Source organism: Pristis pectinata, chromosome 11, assembly GCF_009764475.1.
Source record: "Pristis pectinata isolate sPriPec2 chromosome 11, sPriPec2.1.pri, whole genome shotgun sequence".
NCBI lineage: Eukaryota > Metazoa > Chordata > Chondrichthyes > Rhinopristiformes > Pristidae > Pristis > Pristis pectinata.
Window position 1 is genome coordinate 6,872,589 of NC_067415.1, and position 15,985 is coordinate 6,888,573.

The 15,985-nt window shown below is 48.5% G+C and overlaps 1 protein-coding gene across 2 annotated transcripts in view; it reads right to left on the reverse strand.

Annotated features, from left to right (window-relative positions):
* Positions 1-467: 467 nt before the first annotated feature.
* Positions 468-15,985, reverse strand: part of LOC127576310 (steryl-sulfatase-like) — a 72,909-nt gene continuing 57,391 nt past the window's right edge. For both annotated transcript variants that reach the window (XM_052026841.1, XM_052026842.1), the window contains exons 8-10: positions 15,746-15,905; positions 13,842-13,963; positions 468-911 (exon numbers count right to left, since the gene is read on the reverse strand). In XM_052026841.1, coding sequence (XP_051882801.1) covers positions 502-911; positions 13,842-13,963; positions 15,746-15,905 — 692 coding nt within the window. In that variant the 3' untranslated portion in view covers positions 468-501. The remainder of the gene's footprint in view (positions 912-13,841; positions 13,964-15,745; positions 15,906-15,985) is intronic.

Sequence of the window (15,985 nt, forward strand, 5' to 3'; positions counted from 1 at the left end):
AGGAAGGGAGGGAGGGAGGAGGAAGAGAGGGAGGAGGGAGGAAGGGAGGGAGGAGGGAGGGAGGGAGGGAGGAAGAAGGGAGGGAGGAGGAAGAGAGGGAGGAGGAAGAGAGGAGGGAGGGAGGGAGGGAGGAAGGGAGGGAGGGAGGAAGGGAGGGAGGAGGAAGAGAGGGAGGAGGAAGAGAGGGAGGAGGGAGGGAGGAGGAAGGGAGGGAGGGAGGAGGGAGGAGGAAGAGAGGGAGGGAGGAAGGAGGGAGGGAGGGAGGGGTGAGGGAGGGAGGGAGGGAGGAGGGAGGGAGGAGGAAGGGAGGGGAGGGAGGAGGGAGGAGGAAGAGAGGGAGGAGGGAGGGAGGAGGGAGGGAGGGAGGAGGGAGGAGGAAGGGAGGGAGGAGGAAGAGAAAGTGTGAAGATAACAGGCAAAGGAAGAACAAGGAGAATGCAGTGAGTGGGAGAAGCATCCACATCGCCGCCGGCACCTCATGGATCTGGATTATGGTCCCAGTCAGGCCTCCGTCGGGGGATAGTCTGAATCCACTGTGCCATCCTGTGGTGCACTCTTGCCCCCTTCCTTGCCACAGTGGCAGTGCTCCCACAGGGTACTACAGCAGGGCTGCAGCCACGGTTTCCACAGTATGTTAGCCAGAGACAATTGGTTGGGGGCGGGCGTCACACCCTTCTGGTGGTCCTCCACCGCTGTTGACATCACCGCCAGGATCTGGTGGTAGCGGGGCTCAGAGGTGGGCGTCAGAGGTGCCGTCTCTGATGGGTCACTCAGTAGGTCGTAGAGCAAAGGTGGGTCGTGGTAGCTGATGTATCGTCCATAGCACTGGCAAACGTATGTGTCAAAGCAGCCTTGTGCCCCCTCTGGGTTGAAGTTAGGTGTGAAGAAGTGTACTTTCCATACAGCGGAGCCTGTCAGAGATAAAATGGGGGAGAGCGTACAACTTGCCATGAAAAATAAATAAACCAAAACTCTGGATAACTGCTGGTTCTCTGACCATCCAACAGGTGAGGTTCTTAATAAGGGTAGCAGAGTTGTGCAGCTTGAACAGCTTCCTTCTTTGTCATTGTAAGATATGAAGACTCGTGCAAGATAAACTACCAACCATCGAACCAAACGATTACAGAGGACACCAGAAAAGGCAGACCGCATGCGGGAATGTGCCCATTGCACGGTCTCTGTGATTGCGAGCACTACAATCAGTGGAAACACGAAAGATTCTGCAGATGCTGGAAATCTGGAGCAACACACACACAAAGTGCTGGAGGAACTCAACGAGTCAGGCAATGGACAGTCGACGTTTTGGGCCGAGACCCTTCAATCAGTGGAAAGAGCATACACAAGCACACACACACAAACAAAAACACATACAAACAAACAAAAACATACACCACACAAATACACACACACAAACAAAAACACACACCACACAAATACACACACACACACACACACACACACACACACACACAGAGGTGCAGAGAAAACAATATGTTCAATGCTTCAAGATATATTACACCCAATATGCATAATGTACCATTACATAATCACACAGTGAGGAACCAGACCCTAGTGGTTAGCATAACACTATTACAGCGCCAGCGACTCTGGTTCAATTCCACCTCTATCTGTAAGGAGTTTGTACATTCTCCCCGTGTCTGTGTGGGTTTCCTGCGGGTGTTCCGGTTTCCTCCCACATTCCAAAGGTGTACGGGTTAGGAAGTTGTGGGCATACTATGTTGGCGCCGGAAACGTGGCAACACTTGCGGGCTGCCCCCAGAACACACTACGCAAAAGATGCATTTCACTGTGTGTTTTAATATACGTGTGACTAATAAATAAATATCTTATCTTATCCATGCCAACCATCAAGCCCCTATCTATCAACCACCCATCCACACTGATCTCACTTTTCCTCCCATATTCCTGCCAACTCCGCCATGCCCTCCCCTCCCCCCCCACTCCCGATTCTCCTGCTCCTCACCTACACTTGGGGCAATTTACAGCAGCCAATTGACCTACCAACCACGTGACAGGAAGCGGGAGCACCCGGGGAGGAACCCACGAGGTCGCAGAGACGGAACGTGCAAACTCCATGCCAGCAGCACCCGAGGCCAGGATTGAACCCTGATATCTGGAGCTGTGAGGAAGCAGTGTTAACTGCTGCACCACTGTGCTGCTGTGTGGCGAAGGGACAGGTGACTGTCTCAAGTGAAGACCCATAATTACATTGTACCCACGAAGGATCAATAGACTGGAAACCAAATAACTTCTTCCTGAATTGTAAATTCACAAAATTTAATAACCTTCTTTCCTTTCAAACCCTGACACTCTCTGTGCTTTTATCTCTCTTTCAGATTTCTTCAGACCCACTCTTAGAAGCTATTGGATATCTGAATGTTAATTGGCACTTGGAAACCGTAAATAGGTTTTGGAGCTTGGCTACTAGTAATAAAAAGGGACTCACTACGAAATGGGCAGGAGGAGGATGTTCTTCTTGTTTAAATGATACCCTCCTCATAAGTTTTTTTAAACTCTCTCAACAGAGTTTGGCTGCAAAGATTCAGGCATGTGTCTGTTGTAAGGAAATAACTACAATGAGATCACTTTACATAGAAAGTATCCATCCTAAATATGGGCATAGGAATTCATGTGGAAATGGCTGGCTAGAAATTTGCACATACAGATCTTTATTACGTATTGGAGAAACAAATTTATGTAATGCATTTCAAGTCCCTTTCAGAACATTGCAAGGAACTTTACTGATAAACTTGGTGTCACAGGTGTAACGTAGGAAAGGTGTCACAGCAAGAACCCACAATTAGAAAGTGATCAGATAAGACATTCTTTTTAAAGCTTTATTCGGTTAGGGATAAATATTGGACAGGATACTGGCGACAACTTCCTCAAATTAGAGTCCTTGGATATTTTGAAAGCACATACCCACCAGGCTTAAGGACAGCTTCTATCCCGCTGCTATAAGGCTATTGAACAGTCCCCTACTATGATAAGATGGGACACTTGCCTTCACAATCTACCTCATCATGGCCTTGCACCTTATTGTCTGCCTGCACTGCACTTTATAACACTTTATTCTGCGTTCTGTTATTGCTTTTCCTTTGTACTACCTCAACACACTGATGTGGTGAAATGATCTGTATGGATGGCATGCAAAACAAAGTTTTTCACTGTACCTCGGTACATGTGACAATAATAAACCAATTACCAATTTTAAATCCACTTGAGAGAATAGAGTGCGTTTTGATAGTGCAGCACTTCCTCAGTCCTGCACTGGAACAGAAGTATCTCTGGAGAAGAATTCGGATTTGCATCTTTCAGATACCAAGGCAAATCTGCTCTCAATGAAGACACCAACTGACCTCCCACAACACAGCAAATTAAGAGGGTGGTGGTGGACTAGACCTGATGGCAGAACCAACAGTTGAAATGGAGGACGGAGGAAGGCTCTCATTACACAATGCTGTTATCCTGCAGGAGTACGTGCTGAGGGACGCACTGAAGCTGGGTGCAGCCAATGCAAGGGCTCGGTGGGGAAGGACTACAGTTTAGGGTTCTTCTGCCACTGGAGAGGAGGAGCGGGGTCAGGCGAGAAAGCCCCTTAAATATTGTAAATATGGGACTGGGTAGTCCCCAGGGAGCCACATGAGTGGCATCGGTGCTGTGTTTTTTATATAAAAAGGTAACACTAATGATTGATCTGTACAAGAATGTAAAGGCTTGCACTGTTTTATTATTGTATATAGTTTGTCTTTTATGATGATTAAAGTTTACTTTGGTTAAAAAAATGTTAACCTGAGGCTTGTTCTAATTTTTGGAATTCCATTGTAGGCTCCCAACTCCACATTGACACGAGAAACTCTCTGCAAACCTGTTAGACTGGAACTAACCTGAACTCCTTAACAGCCCTTCCAGGTGAGGCAGATATTCACATGCATACCCTCTCTGGCCTTAATTATTGCATCCGTTGCTCCCGATGTGGCCTCCTCTACATCGGTGAGGCTGGATGCAGACTGGTGATCGCTTCACCAAGCACCTACACTCCGGGTAGTGCAGCGGTTAGCGTAGCGCTATTACGGCGGCAGTGACTCGGGTTCAATTCCAGCCACTGTCTGTAAGGAGTTTGTACGTTCTCCCCGTGTCTGCGTGGGTTTCCTCCGGGTGCTCCGGTTTCCTCCCACATTCCAAAGACGTACGGGTTAGGAAGTTGTGGGCGTGCTATGTTGGTGCCGGAAGAGCGGTGACACTTGCGGGCTGCCCCCAGCACATTCTCAGAAACGCAAAAAGATGCATTTCACTGTGTGTTTCGATGTACATGTGAATAATAAATAAATATCTTATTTTACCCGTCTGCTATGCCCGTTTGCCAGTCATTTCAATTCCCCTCTCCATTCCCACACCAACATGTCTGTCCTCAGCCTCCTCCACTGCCAGGGCGAGGCTAAATGCAAACTAGAGGAACAGCCCCTCATATTCCACCCCCCCCCCCCACCCCCCTCCAGTGGTCTACAACCTGACGGCATGAACATTGAATTCTCCAATTTCAGGTGACTGCTCCCCCTCTCTCCCTTTTCCCTCTCCTCCTGACGCACCCAGTTCCTCCCACACCCACCCCAGCCCCCATCACCCTGTGCCCTCCCCATCTGTCCATCACCCACACCCCCCTCCCACTGGGTCCCCTCCCCCCCACTGTTCCCACCTCCCTCCCCTTGATTCCATGCTCCACCTTCCTCTCCTATCTGATTCCATCTTGTTCAGCCCTTTGCCTCGTCCACCTATCATCTCCCAGCTTCCCACATCGTTCCCGCTTCCCCCCCTCCCTCACCTACCTACCCTCCCCCCTCACCTGGATCCACCTATCACCTGCCAGCTCTTGCTTCACCCCCTTCCTCTTCACCTCTTTACACCGGCTATCTCCCCCTTTATCTTTCAGCCCAGATGAAGGGTCTCGACCTGAAACGTCGACTGTCCACTTCCCTCCACAGATGCTGCCCGGCCCGCTGAGTTCCTCCAGCACCTTATCTGTCGCTCCAGATTCCAGCATCTGCAGTCTCTTCCGTCTCCGGGATGGAACTAAACACTCCTGAGTGGGAAGGTGTCATTGCCATGTGCCGAGTTTGCGTAATTGGCTTTTACTATAAAAATATCTAATTTGGTCAGGATGACAGGAAACATATGGAAATGTGAAGTCTATCAATCTGGAAAGTTAGTGAAATATTAAACAAAAATGCTATTTGAGAGCACTGCTGGTACGGCGACTAATCACACACAACTGCTGTACCATAAATCTGTCAGGCGTATGAAATATCACCCTCCTGTAATTACTTTTGCATATTGAAGGAAGACATTATGTGGATATGTTAGACCAGACATGACGACAGGCAGGTGCTGAAACATGCTAATGTGATCAGAATGAGTGAAACACATAGAGTCAAAGAGCAATACAGCACGGATACAGGCCCTTCGGCCCAACTAGTCCATGCCGACCACGTTGTCCACCCAACTGGTCCCAATTTCCTGTGTTCGGCCCATATCCATCCAGGCCCCTTCCCCTATAAGAGGAGGCATGATAGGAGGCATAGATCGAGTGGATAGTCAGAGACTTTTTCCTAGGGCGACAATGGCTAACACGAGGGGGCATAATTTTAAGGTGATTGGAGGAAGGTATAAGGGGGATGTCAGGGATAAGTTTTTGTTTTACACAGAGAGTGGTGGGTGTGTGGAACGCACTGCCGGCAGAGGTTGTGGGGGCAGATACATTAGGGACATTTAAGAGACTCTTAGATAGACACATGAATGATAGAGAAATGCAGGGCTATGCGGGAGGGAAGGGTTAGGTAGATCTTAGAGCAGGATAAAATGTGGGCACAACATTGCGGGCTGAAGGGCCTGTACCGTACTGTTCTATGTTCTACCCAAGTGCTTCCTAAATGATACTATTGTACCTGCCTCAGCCACTTCCTCTGGCAGCTCATACACTTATCACCCTCTGCGTGAAAAAGTTGCCCCTCAGGTCCCTTTTAAATCTTTCCCCTCTCACTCTATGCCCCCTAGTTTTGGACCCCCCTACCCTGGGTAAAAGACTGTTACCGTCCACCTTACCTACGCCTCTCATAATTCTACACATTTCTAGAAGGTCGCCCCCTCATTCTCCCATGTTCCAAAGAATAAAGACCTCGCCTGGCCAACCTCTACCTATAACTCAGGCTATCTAGTCCTGGCAACAGAAGGAACTTCTCCCCCAATGTGGTACCAGGAGCATGAGCTGTCACGGCAGTCTGCTGCTTTAGCACTTCTCATTGAGTCAGAGAGAGATACAGCATGGAGAGAGGCCCTTCGGCCCACCGAGTCCATGCGGACCATCAACCACCCACTTACACTAGAACCATAGAACACTACAGCATAGAAAACAGGCCATTCGGCCCTCCTAATCTGTGCCGAAACTTTATTCCGCTAGTCCCATTGACCTGCACCCAGTCCATAACCCTCCAGACCATGTACCTATCCAATTTATTCTTAAAACTTAAGAGTGAGCCCACATTTACCACGTCAGATGGCAGCTCGTTCCACACTCCCACCACTCTCTGAGTGAAGAAGTTCCCCCTAAACCTTTCCCCTTTCACCCTAAAGCCATGTCCTACAGTATTCCTATTTTTTATTCTCTGCACAATTCCCCCGGATTCCATCACTTACCTGCACGCAAAGGGGCAATTTACAGTGGCCAGTGAGGGAGGAAATGAGAGCGCCCACACGGTCACAGGGAGAACGTGCAAACTCCACGCAGACAGCACCGGAGGTCAGGATTGAACCTGGGTCTCTGGCGCTGTGAGGCAGCGGCTTTACCAGCTGCGCCACTGTGTCACCCTCTGCCATCCTTATCCAGACTGGCCTATTTGTAAGTCCATTGCATCTACAATGCAATAAGCTGGCAAGGAAGGATGTGATTGCATTGGAGAGGGTGCAGAGGAGATTCACCAGGACGGTAAAAGCAAACTGCTGGAGGAACTCAGCGGGTCTGTGGAGGCAAAGGGAGAGTCGACGTTTTGCGTCTCTCTTGTGTTTACATTTCACCAGGATGTTGCCTGGATTAGAGCATTTTCAGTTATAAGGAGAGACTGGATAGACAGGGTTAGTTGTTCCTGGAGCAGAGGAGGCTGGAACGAGATCTGATAGAGGCGTACAAAATTATGAAAGGGAAAGATAGAAATAAATTTTTCCCCATGGTGGGGGTGTCCAAAGGGAGAGGGCATGGGTTTAAAGTAGGACATTTAGAGAGGACATGAGGGGACTTTTTCCACACAGAGGGTGGTTGAAGTCTGGAATGCACTGGCTGAAGGGATGGTGGAGACAGATGCACTCACAACACTTAAGAAATATCTAAACAAGTTCTTGAAGAAGCACGGTAGTGTAGTGGTTGGCGTAACACTTTACAGCACCAGCGACCTGGGTTCAATTCCCGCCACTGTCTGTAAGGAGTTTGTACGTTCTCCCCGTGTCTGCGTGGGTTTCCTCCGGGTGCTCCGGTTTCCTCCCCCATTCCAAAGATGTACGGGTTAGGAAGTCATGGGCATGCTATGTTGGCACCGGAAGTGTGGCGACACTTGCGGGCTGCCCCAGAACACTCTATGCAAAATCTACATTTCACTGTGTTTTGATGTACATGTGACTAATAAAGATATTTCATAGAACCATACAGCACAAAACAGGCCCTTCGGCCCACCATGTTGTGCCGTCCATCAAACCACCTTCACGCTATCTAACCCTTTCCTCCCGCATATCCCTCTATCTCACATTCCTCCGTATGCCTATCCAACAAACTCCTGAACCTGTCCAATGTATCAGCCTCCACCACCACCCCAGGCAGTGCATTCCATGCACCAACCACTCTCTGGGTGAAAAACCTCCCCCTGAGACCTCCCCTGAACCTCCCACCCATAACCTTAAAGCCATGCCCTCTCATCTTGAGCATTGGTGCACTGGGAAGGAGGCGCTCACTGTCTACTCTATCTATTCCTCTCAATATTTTATGTACCTCTATCATGTCTCCTCTCATCCTCCTCCTTTCCAGTGAATAAAGCCCTAGCACCTTAAGCCTTTCCTCATATTCCATACGCTCTAATCCAGGCAGCATCCTGATAAATCTCCTCTGCACCCTCTCCAACGCCTCCACATCCTTCCTATAATGAGGCGACCAGAACTGAACACTAAGTGTGGTCTAACTAGAGTTTTGTAAAGCTGCATCATCACTTCGCGGCTCTTAAACTCAATCCCACGATTTATGAAAGCTAACATCCCATAGGCCTTCTTAACTGCTCTATCCAACTGTGAGGCAACTTTCAGTGAACTGTGAATATGAACCCCCAGATCCCTCTGCTCTTCTACACTGCCAAGTACCTTGCCATTTACCCTGTACTCTGCCCTGGAGTTTGTCCTTCCAAAGTGTACCACCTCACACTTCTCCAGATTGAACTCCATCTGCCACTTGTCAGCCCAGCTCTGCATCCTATCAATATCCCTCTGTAAGCTCCGACAGTCCTCCACACTATCCACAACACCGCCTATCTTAGTGTCATCTGTAAACTTACTAACCCAGCCTTCCACCCCCTCATCTAAGTCATCTATAAATATCACAAAAAGTAGAGGTCCCAGAACCGATCCCTGCGGGACACCACTAGTCACTGCCCTCCAATCCGAGGGTACTCCTTCCACCAAAACCCTCTGTTTTCTATAGGCAAGCCAATTCCTAATCCACACAGCCAAGCTTCCCTGGATCCCTTGGTCTCTGACCTTCTGAAGAAGCCTACCATAAGGAACTGAATCAAACGCCTTACTAAAATCCATATAGACCACATCCACCGCACTACCCTCATCAATCTTCCTGGTCACCTCCTCAAAGAACTCTATCAGGCTTGTGAGGCAAGATCTTCCCTTCACAAAGCCATGCTGGCTGTCCCTAATTAGTCCATGATTCTCCAGGTGTTCATAGATCCTATCCCTTAGAATCCTTTCTAACAGCTTACCCACCACAGACGTAAGGCTCACCGTCTGTAATTCCTGGACTATCCCTACACCTTTTTTGAACAAGGAGACAACATTCGCCACCCTCCAATCCTCCGGCACATCCCCGTGGACAACGAGGACTCAAAGATCCTTACCAGTGGTTCAACAATCTCCTCCCTAGCCTCTTGAAGCAGCCTGGGGAAAATCCCATCAGGGCCCGGAGATTTATCTGTCTTGATATCATTTAACAACTTCAACACATCTTCTCTCTTGATATCTACAACCTCGAGAACATTACCCTTACCTGCACTCCCTTCCGCGTCATCAAGACCCCTCTCCTTGGTGAATACTGAAGAGAAGTACTCATTGAGAACTTCTCCCACTTCCGCCGCCTCCAGGCACATTCTCCCACCTTTGTCCTTAATCGGACCTACCTTTACCCTAGCCATCCTCCTACCCTTCACGTACGTGAAAAAGGCCTTGGGATTTTCCTTAACCCTACTAGCCAATGCCTTTTCATGTCCCCTTCTAGCTCTCCTCAGCCCTTCCTTAAGTTCCTTCCTCGCTACCCTATATTCCTCACGGGCCCTGTCTGAACCTTGCTGCTTATACCTCACGTATGCTACCTTCTTCTCCCTAACAAGTCGTTCCACCTCTCTCGTCACCCACGGTTCCTTCACCCTGCCATTCCTTCTCTGCCTCACTGGGACATATTTATCCCTAACATCCTGCATAAGATCCCTGAACATCGACCACATCTCCCTGGTACATTTCCCTTCAAAAAGGACATTCCAATTTACACTCCCAAGTTCTCTCCTTATAGCCTCATAGTTCGCCCTTCCCCATTTAAATATCTTCTTGTCCTCTCTGCACCTGTCCCTGTCCATGACAATTTTAAAGGTTATGGAGCAATGATCACTGTCCCCCAAATGCTCACCCACCAATAGATCCTTCACCTGTCCTGGTTCATTTCCTAAAACTAGATCTAGCATGGCATTCCCTCTAGTCGGCCTGTCGACATACTGCGTCAGGAATCCCTCCTGGACACATTTAACAAATTCCGTACCATCTAAACCTTTGGCACGAAGCAGGTTCCAGTCTATATTTGGGAAGTTGAAGTCTCCCATTATAACAACCCTGTTATTTTTGCTTCTCTCCAAACACTGCCTGCCAATCTGCTCCTCTATATCTCGACTGCTACCGGGGGGCCTATAGAATACACCTAGTAGAGTAACTGCTCCTTTCTTGTTCCTTAATTCCACCCATACAGACTCTAGAGATGATCCTTCTACAACATCCATCCTTTCCACAGCCGTAACAGTGTCCCTAAACAGTATTGCCACCCCTCCTCCTCTTCTCCCCCCTTCCCTATCCCTCTTAAAACACCGAAAACCAGGAATATTCAATATCCACTCCTGCCCTGACGTCAGCCATGTCTCAGTAATAGCCACAATATCATAGTCCCCCATACTTATCCAAGCCCTCAGTTCATCTCCCTTATTCCTGACGCTTCTTGCATTTAAGTAAACACACTTCAGTCCATCTACCTTACTACTTTTATAGCCTGTATTCTGCTTCTCCTTCCCCAAAGCCTCTCTACCTGTTTGATCTAACTTTTCCCCATCCCCTTCTTCCTCTGACCTACTCCTCCGGTTCCCTTCCCCCTCACAAACTAGTTTAAACCCTCCCGAACCACCCTAGCAAACCTAGCCACAAGGATATTGGCCGCCTTCTGGTTCGGGTGTAACCCGTCCTCTCTGTACAGGTCCCACCTTCCCGAGAAGAGATCCCAATGATCCAGAAATCTAAAACCCTCCCTCCTGCACCAACTTCTCAGCCACGCATTTATCTGCCACCTCCTCCTGTTCCTGCCTTCATTATCACGTGGCACCGGCAGCAATCCCGAGATTGCTACCCTTGAGGTCCTGTTCCTCAGTCTTCTGCCTAGCTCCCTGAACTCGCTCTTCAGGACCTCATCCCCCTTCCTACCTATGTCGTTGGTGCCAACATGGACCACAACTTCTGGCTGCTCTCCTTCCCGCTCAAGAATCCTGTGGACCCGATCAGTGACATCCTGGACCCTGGCACCTGGGAGGCAACATACCATCCGGGATTCATGCTCACTGCCACAGAACCTCCTATCTGTTTCCCTGACTTTCGAGTCCCCTATCACTACCACATGTCTCTTTCCCACCCTTCCCTTCTGAGCAGCAGTACCAGCCCCAGTGCCAGAGACCTGGTAACTGCAGCTAGGCCCCTGCAGGTCATCCCTCTCAACAGCCTCCAAGGCGGAAAACCTGTTACTGAGGAGAACAGCCTCCGGGGTTCCTTGTTCTGTCTGCCTGCCTGACTCCTTCTTCTTCCTCTTCCCTCCCCTGACAGTTACCATTCTATCTCCATCCTGAACCTCAGATGTACCTGCTCTAAGGGGGGTGACTTCCTCCTGATGGACCGTGTCTACATAACTCTCTCCCTCACCTTATGCTGTGCAGTGTTTGTAGCTGCGACTCCAGCTCATCAACTCTGAGCCGAAGTTCGTCCAGCCTCAAGCACTTACTGCAGATGTGGCCATCGTGGACCGCAGCAAGGTCCACGAGTTCCCACATCAAACAGCCGCAGCATATGACCATGTCCTCCATCTGACTACCTTTTTGTCCCCCTAGTTAATCCCACCTACAAATCTATAATAGACAACAGGAAAACCTTACCTTTACCTACTTACCAGCTACTTACCCTCCTTGCCCCTTCACGCCGAAGCCCCTTGAGCCAATGCCCGACCACTCTGCTCCCTCTCACTGAGCTGCCCGCTCCGACGCTGCCCGCTCTATAGGTCGTTTGCTTTTTTAAGCTGCCTGCGTCGCGCCTGCGCAGTCCAGCCCCCACTCGACTAGTTAGAAAAAACTTCTAAAACACTTACAAGTTATAAAAATCTAACCCTTACACTTAAAACCCTAACAAAATCTAACCCTTACACTTAAAACCCTAACAAAAACTAACCCTTACACTTAAAACCCTAATAAAAGTGATAAACAGAAAAAACTTAGCTGCTCCGAAGTCCTCCGAACCGTAGCCCTCGAGTTCTCCGAAGCTTTTTTTCCCTCTCTTCTTTTTTATCTCTCATCTCATCTCAAATATCTAGACAAGTATCTGATGTACAGAGGGACCTTGGGCTCCAAATCCACTGCTTCCTGAAAGTGGCCAAGCAAGAGTGGTACAGAAGGCCACTCTGTACCACATGCTTGCTTGTGGTACAGAGTGGCACGCTTGCCTTCATTGGTCGGGGTATTGAGCATAAGAGGAAGGAAGTCATGATGCAGCTGTATAAAACTTTGGTTAGGCCGCACTTGGAGTATAGTGTGCAATTCTGGTCACCCCATTAGAGGAAGGTTGTGCAGGCTTTGGAAAGGGTACCAGGATGCTGCCTGTATTAGAGGGTATGAGCCAAAAGGAGAGGTTGGACAGATGTGGGTTGTTTTCTCTGGAGCTTCGGAGGCTGAGAGGAGATCTGATAGAAGTTTATAAAATTATGAGAGGCATAGATAGGGTAGACAGTCAGAATCTTTCTCCCGGGGTAGAAATGTCACACACTAGAGGACATGCATTTAAGTTGAGAGGGGAGAAGTTCAAAGGAGATGTGTGGGGGAAGTCTTTTTGACACAGAGAGTGGTGGGTGCCTGGAACTGGTTGCCAGGGGTGGGGATGGAAGCAGATAGGATGGTGGCGTTTAAGAGGCTGTTAGATAGACACATGAATATGCAGGGAATGGAAGGATACGGATCATGTGCAGGCAGAGGAGATTTAGTTTAATTCGGCATCATGTTCAGTGCAAACATCGTGGGCTGAAGGGCTTGTTCCTGTCCTGATTCACACTCTATGAATCACCAAGACACAGAAAGCTATGGACTTTATGTGAGTAAATGGGATTAGTCTATTTAGGTACATTGGGTGGTATGGACATGATGGGCAGAAAGGCCTGTATCTGTGCTGTACGACTCTCTGAATCTAAGCCAGTCACATCAAGAGCTAAATTGCACAGACTCAAGCGGATGAATGGTCTCCCTTTGTGCGATTACAATTCCACATAGGCAAGTGTTTGCACGCAAGAAAAGTTTGTCTTCCAGGCATCTTTACCAGGATGTTGCCTGGATTGAAGAGCATATCTTATAGGTTGAGCAAGCTAGGGCTTTTCTCTTTGGAGTGAAGGGGGATCAGAGGTGACTTGATAGAGGTGTACAAGATGATAAGAGGCATAGATCGAGTGGACAGTCAGAGACTTTTTCCCAGGGTGAAAACGGCTAACACGAATGGGCATAATTTTAAGGTGACTGGAGGAAGGTATAAGGGGGATGCCAGAGGCAAGTTTTTTTTACACAGAGAGTGGCGGGTGGGTGGAACGCACTGTCTGCAGAGGTTGTGGGGGCAGATACATTAGGGACATTTAAGAGACTCTTAGATAGCCACAAGAATGATAGAGAAATAGAGGGCTATGTGGGAGGGAAGGGTTAGATAGATCTTAGAGCAGCATAAAATGTCAGCACAACATCGTGGGCCAAAGGGCCTGTACTGTGCTGTAGTGTTCTATGTTCTCTTGATAAAGAAATTAACTGAAGTTTGCAAGCAGTTGGGCCAGGTTACCCTCTAAAGGTTACCTTAATTAACTATTGAAACCATGCACTCATTGGGGCACAAGTAGGTAGGGCAGCTAAACATCACCAATGACTCGGGCAATCGGCAGATGGTGCCAAAGGATATGAGCAAGTGAACCAAAGAAAACACTAACCAACCCAAACGCACCTGTAAACAATACAGTGGAAAGGACTTACTGTTCCTTGGATGCCAGCGAACAGCACTTAAGTAACTGTTACAGTAATGGAAGAGAAATTCATGCTCTGACTGCTCCACTTCCGCTCTGAGTAAAGGCATTAAATCCCGGCCGTCAATGATCCTGGGGTAGAGATCAAGGCAGAGTCAAGATTTCAGTTGCTAGAGCAAAGCAGTTGGCCGATCTTACTCTGGCTGTGGGTCGGGGAGGGTCGTGGGTGGGGAGGGAAGATCGCTCATGGGGGGGATATCAAAAATAAGAAGGAATAGTTTTAAGGTGAGAGGCAGAAGGGGATCTGAGTAGTAGGTTCCTTTCCCACAGAGAGCTGCTGATATCTGGAACTTGCTGCCAGAGGGGTGGTGTAATTAATTATTACGTTTATGAGGCATTTAGGCAGACAATTAAATAGGCAAAGTGGGAAGAAGGGATTAGACGGGGAAAGAGGTGGGCATAGACATGTCTCTGTGTTGTACAACTCTACGCATCCATGACTATGGCAATGGGAGAGTGTCTCTGAAAGAACATTCATAGGAACACAACCTTGGCAGCCCTCATACAGAGAGGATGGGCCCAGGGTCTACAGAAGCAGAGCCACTAAACAAGATACTTGTGGGGAGGTGAGTGGCTGTGTATGAAATGCGCGGTAAAAGACAAGGGAGTAAATGGGTACGGGCAGTGGCAGAAGAGGGCTGAAGGAGGTATGGCGTCAGAAGATTAGAGAGCTGTTTGGGGGTTGTATGTATGAAGGGCGAAAGTTTGGAGGATATGAGAACTGGACCTTTGATTAAGATGAGCAGCGCCTTGGATAAGAAACACAAATAGGAACAGACTATAATCGCCTATTGACCATGCTCTACTATTCGATAATATCGTGGGTGAACACTCCGACTAACTTCACTCCCCCACCGTATTCCATTCTTTAATTACACAATGGTAGTTGGTAGCATTGAGATTGTGGGAGTGGCATCATTTTAAAATGGTGTAACTTGTGCAGAGTGTGGATAAGGAGAGTACTCCCTTGCTTTTCTTCCACTACACTGGTGGGCACAGGGTTGTCACCATATAACATAGGGGTACAGTACTTGTGGGCATAGGGTTGTCACTGTATAACCCTGGGGTACATTATTGGTGGACACAGGGTTGTCATGTTTCACACTGGGGTACAGTACTGGTGGGGACAGGTCTGTCATAGTATAACATTGGGATACAGTATTGGTGGGCACAGGGTTGTCACCGTGTAACATTGGGGTACAGTATTGGTGGGCACAGGGTTGTCACCATATAACACTGGGGTACAGTACTGGTGGGCACAGGGTTGTCACCGTATAACATTGGGGTACAGTACTGGTGGGCACAGGTGGGCACTTTTTACGATCAGGCACATATTTGTGAACCTACGGGACTCCCAGATAAATCTGACCGGAATAGGCAGTGAGTTTTGGTGGACAGGGAGGAGATTTGTCCAGTCTCCTGCCTGAGGAGAGTTGGAAATATTCGCCCTCCGAGTGGAAGGTGTGACTAGCAGGCTTTTTGAAAACAAACTATTAACTTTTATGTATCCTGTACAAATGGCCTAGATTGTTGTCTTTAGCATGTACCCCTGAATGTAACAATACACCCTTTGAGGAACTACAGTGTTTACAAATAAATGGCCAGTTTTCAAGAAATATATTTTTTTTGTCTTCTATTCAATGCTAGTTCATACAACACCCATGGTTACAGGAGACAGTTTGGCCCAACAAGTCTGTGCTGCTCCCAGATTGTTTTGTCATACATTGGGGATTTTTGTCTCCCTGCCCACAATAACCATTCTCCACAATATGTGCCATCCTCAGCCTGACCTCCTTGTTGATAGAACACAACGCTGGCTACCCTGAACCTCCCTCTGCAAGCCCCTCTGCTTACCGATTACTTGGCATCTTGGCTTGGGCCAGGTTGACGATTGTTGGGAAGAGGTCCATGTTGCTGGTTGGTCCATGGACTCTCTTGCCCGCTGTCAGGACTCCAGGCCATCGGAGGAGACCTGGAACCCGGATCCCACCTTCCCAGTTGGTGGACTTCCCTCCTAAAAAAAAATTGGAATGAGAACAAATCAAGAAGCTATTATGAGGGGTAAAATCATAGAACATAGAACAGTACAGCACA